The 2,983-nt window shown below is 49.0% G+C and overlaps 1 protein-coding gene across 1 annotated transcript; it reads left to right on the top strand.

The window, feature by feature from the left end:
* The first annotated feature begins 184 nt into the window (after positions 1 to 184).
* Positions 185 to 2,177, top strand: LOC118081463 (large ribosomal subunit protein uL29). Its single transcript, XM_035107949.2, has 2 exons — positions 185 to 285; positions 1,718 to 2,177. Exon 2 carries the CDS (start codon positions 1,739 to 1,741, stop codon positions 2,108 to 2,110), a length of 372 nt encoding a protein of 123 aa, XP_034963840.1. The 5' UTR covers positions 185 to 285; positions 1,718 to 1,738; the 3' UTR covers positions 2,111 to 2,177.
* The last annotated feature ends 806 nt before the right edge of the window (positions 2,178 to 2,983 follow it).

Below are 2,983 nucleotides of genomic sequence, written 5' to 3'. Positions count from 1 at the left end.
GCCGCCGCTGCCTCCTCAGGCGAGGCCGTTGACGCGCAGCCATCCAACCCCCTCCGCCTCTCCCGAATCAAGTTCATAAAGCAGCGCGACGAGCTGATTGGCCTCTCCGCTCCCTCACGTGGCCCGGCGGAAGGGGCGGGGCCGCAGGGAAGAGCCGCGGGAGGGGCCGGAAGCGCCGGCCGCCGAGTTTCGTGAGGAGGAGGAAGCGGAAGTGCGTCAGGAGCGAGTTCCGGACGGCCTTTCGTTCTCACGAGTGCACCACGCGCGTCTCAATTCCCGAGTCAGGTACTGAAACTTTCGCGGGCGGGAGTGTTTCTGAGCATGTATAAGTTCGTTTCCCCTTCGCTATCCAAGTAGTGGCAGGAGAAAGAGAGAGGGAGGGAGGAGCTAGTTTGGGTTGTTCATGAAGAGTGCCATTAGCATGGTGGAATTAGCACGATGAATTCTTATCAGGTCTGAGTAGGAATTGTGGAAACCGGCAACATGGCTATCAAAAAGAGGGGAAATCAGCACCAAAACCCCAAAAGGGGATCCCTTTTTAAAAAAAAACCTATTCTCAAAAAGGGATGATAAGGAAGTGATGCAAGCAAGGCTGAAATGGTTATCAAGCTGCAGAACTCAGAAACGTGACAGCAGCATTGTAGAAGGAAATGATCTCAAAGAAATGCTTATCATACAGCCTTACCTCAAATATCTGAGGCAGAGCTTTCCAAACTTTTCATGTTGGCAACACACTACGCATTGTTTTGCAATGCAGTAACTCAGTTTTGTGTCCTCTCACGACTCCCATCATTCGGTTTTGCATCCTTTTGTGACGCCATAATTCAGTTTTGCATCCTTTCATGATGCTATAATTCAGTTTTGCATCCTTTTGTGATGCCATAATTCAGTTTTGCATCCTTTCGCGACACAGTAATTCAGTTTTACTAGCAAACCAGAGGTTAAACTAGCCCCTTTCCAGCCCCAGGAGGAGCAGCGCAGAGAGCATTCCCTTGACAAACCTACACACTGCAGCCAACACATCTAACGTGTCGTGACACACAAAGGGAACAGTTTAATTACTTTAGTCCGACTCTTGGCAGTATATGTGTGTGTTTGGATATGGTTATTTCATACCCTCTATCTTTTCTCCGATGAAAATAGGAAGGTCCTGTTGCCACTCTGGGCAACTTCCAAAATATATAAAAACATAATAAAACATAATTTAAAAACTTCCCTATACAGGGTTGCCTTCGGTCGTATGGTTATATAGTTACTTATCTCCTTGGCTTGGGGGTCGCATAACTCCATACATGGGTGTACCCAGGATTTTTGGGGGGGGCAGAACCTCATATTTGTATTATGATAATTTGTATTGATTTTTACTGAAGGGGGGGGCAGGGGGACAGCTACGCCCATGACTCCATACTCTCCAACGTTTCTGCAATAGGGACGTCTTGCATTACCTTCCAACATTTCTCAGATGAAAGTAGGGAAATCCTCAGGAAAAGCGGGACATTGCCCTGTACAGTTCCTACCGGTAGTTTGAAAAAACATGACAACACTCTAGTAGACTCAGCTACACAGCTGCAAATAAAACATTTTAAATGTGTTGTAAAGTGAAATATACAAATGAGACACTAGATGGTGATAGTGAGCCATACCAAACTCAATGTCTTTTTCAAAAATTTGTTTAAAAAGCGTTTTCCCTTCTTTTCTTTTCTTTTCACATTGGCAGCCTAGGACCGTTGTAGACGCCATGGCCAAAATCAAAGCCCGCGATTTACGAGGGAAGAAGAAGGAAGAGCTGTTGAAGCAGCTAGATGACCTCAAGGTGGAACTCTCTCAGCTGCGGGTCGCCAAGGTGACGGGTGGAGCAGCATCCAAACTCTCAAAGATCTGGGTGGTTCGCAAATCGATTGCCAGAGTGCTGACAGTCATTAACCAGACCCAGAAGGAAAACCTCAGGAAGTTCTACAAAGGCAAGAAATACAAGCCTCTAGACCTGCGGCCTAAGAAGACACGTGCCATGCGGCGCAGGCTGAACAAGCATGAAGAGGGTATGAAGACCAAAAAGCAGCAGCGAAAAGAACGTCTGTACCCGCCTCGGAAATATGCTGTGAAGGCCTGAGCCCGAACTGCAGCATTCTGATCCTCTGGCCAGCATGTTCCTATTAAAGGTGTTTGGGCTGTTAAAAGCATTTTCACGGCGTTTTTTTTATATGTGTGTTGATTCCACCTTTGTTATGTTTTGAGTCGTGGTTGTAAATTTCATAGTGATAACTTCATATTTTTTGAAAACTGCTTTGACTTTCCAGGTAGCATGGCAACAACAGGGAGTGGAGTGTTACTGTATTTTCCCATGTATGAGACGAGGTTTCCCCCCAAATTCTTAAAGTTTAAAATTGGGGGTACTGTAGTCTTAAACACGGAATGTTGCAATCAAATATATAAATACCGTACATGCAGCCATACATGCTCTGGCAGTTGCAGCTCCTCGCAGGGGAGGGGTGCACCGTGGGGCCTCCAGAGTCTGCCTGCCCCCTCCCACTCAGCCGCCCTACAGCCAGGGGGAGGCAGCACAGGAGGGAGGCAGCACAAGAGTGAGATGACTTCGATCCCCTCAGCCAACTGGAGTGGCAGTGGAGCCGGCGCGGAGCCAGGCAGCTGAGCATGAGAGAGCGCGTGAACAAGAGTGTGTCCCCGACGGCTGGGAACTGCAGAAGTCAAATCGATTTTTTCTGCTCCACTCTCAAACATCCAGGGGAGCAAATTGCACTCTGCCCCTTGGGCGTGCCCAGGCTCTGCGCTGCCTCTCCCACCCCACCCCCCCACCCGGCTGTAGGGCAGCTGAGTGGGAGGGGGCAGGCAGACTCTGGAGGCCCCATGGTGTGCCCCTCCCCTCCCCTCCCCTGCATGGAGCTCAGTGATGACACTCGGGGCGGGCTGAGAAGAGCAGCCGCCATTACACAGCTTGCCTCACCATTTGATGTTTAAAATATTT

The sequence above is a fragment of the Zootoca vivipara genome, chromosome 2 (genome assembly GCF_963506605.1).
Source record: "Zootoca vivipara chromosome 2, rZooViv1.1, whole genome shotgun sequence".
NCBI lineage: Eukaryota > Metazoa > Chordata > Lepidosauria > Squamata > Lacertidae > Zootoca > Zootoca vivipara.
This window is presented reverse-complemented; position numbering and strand designations above follow the sequence as displayed.

Bases quoted from the DNA above. Each gene is read 5' to 3' on its own strand.
- LOC118081463 (XM_035107949.2), top strand. From the start codon at position 1,739: ATGGCCAAAATCAAAGCCCGCGATTTACGAGGGAAGAAGAAGGAAGAG.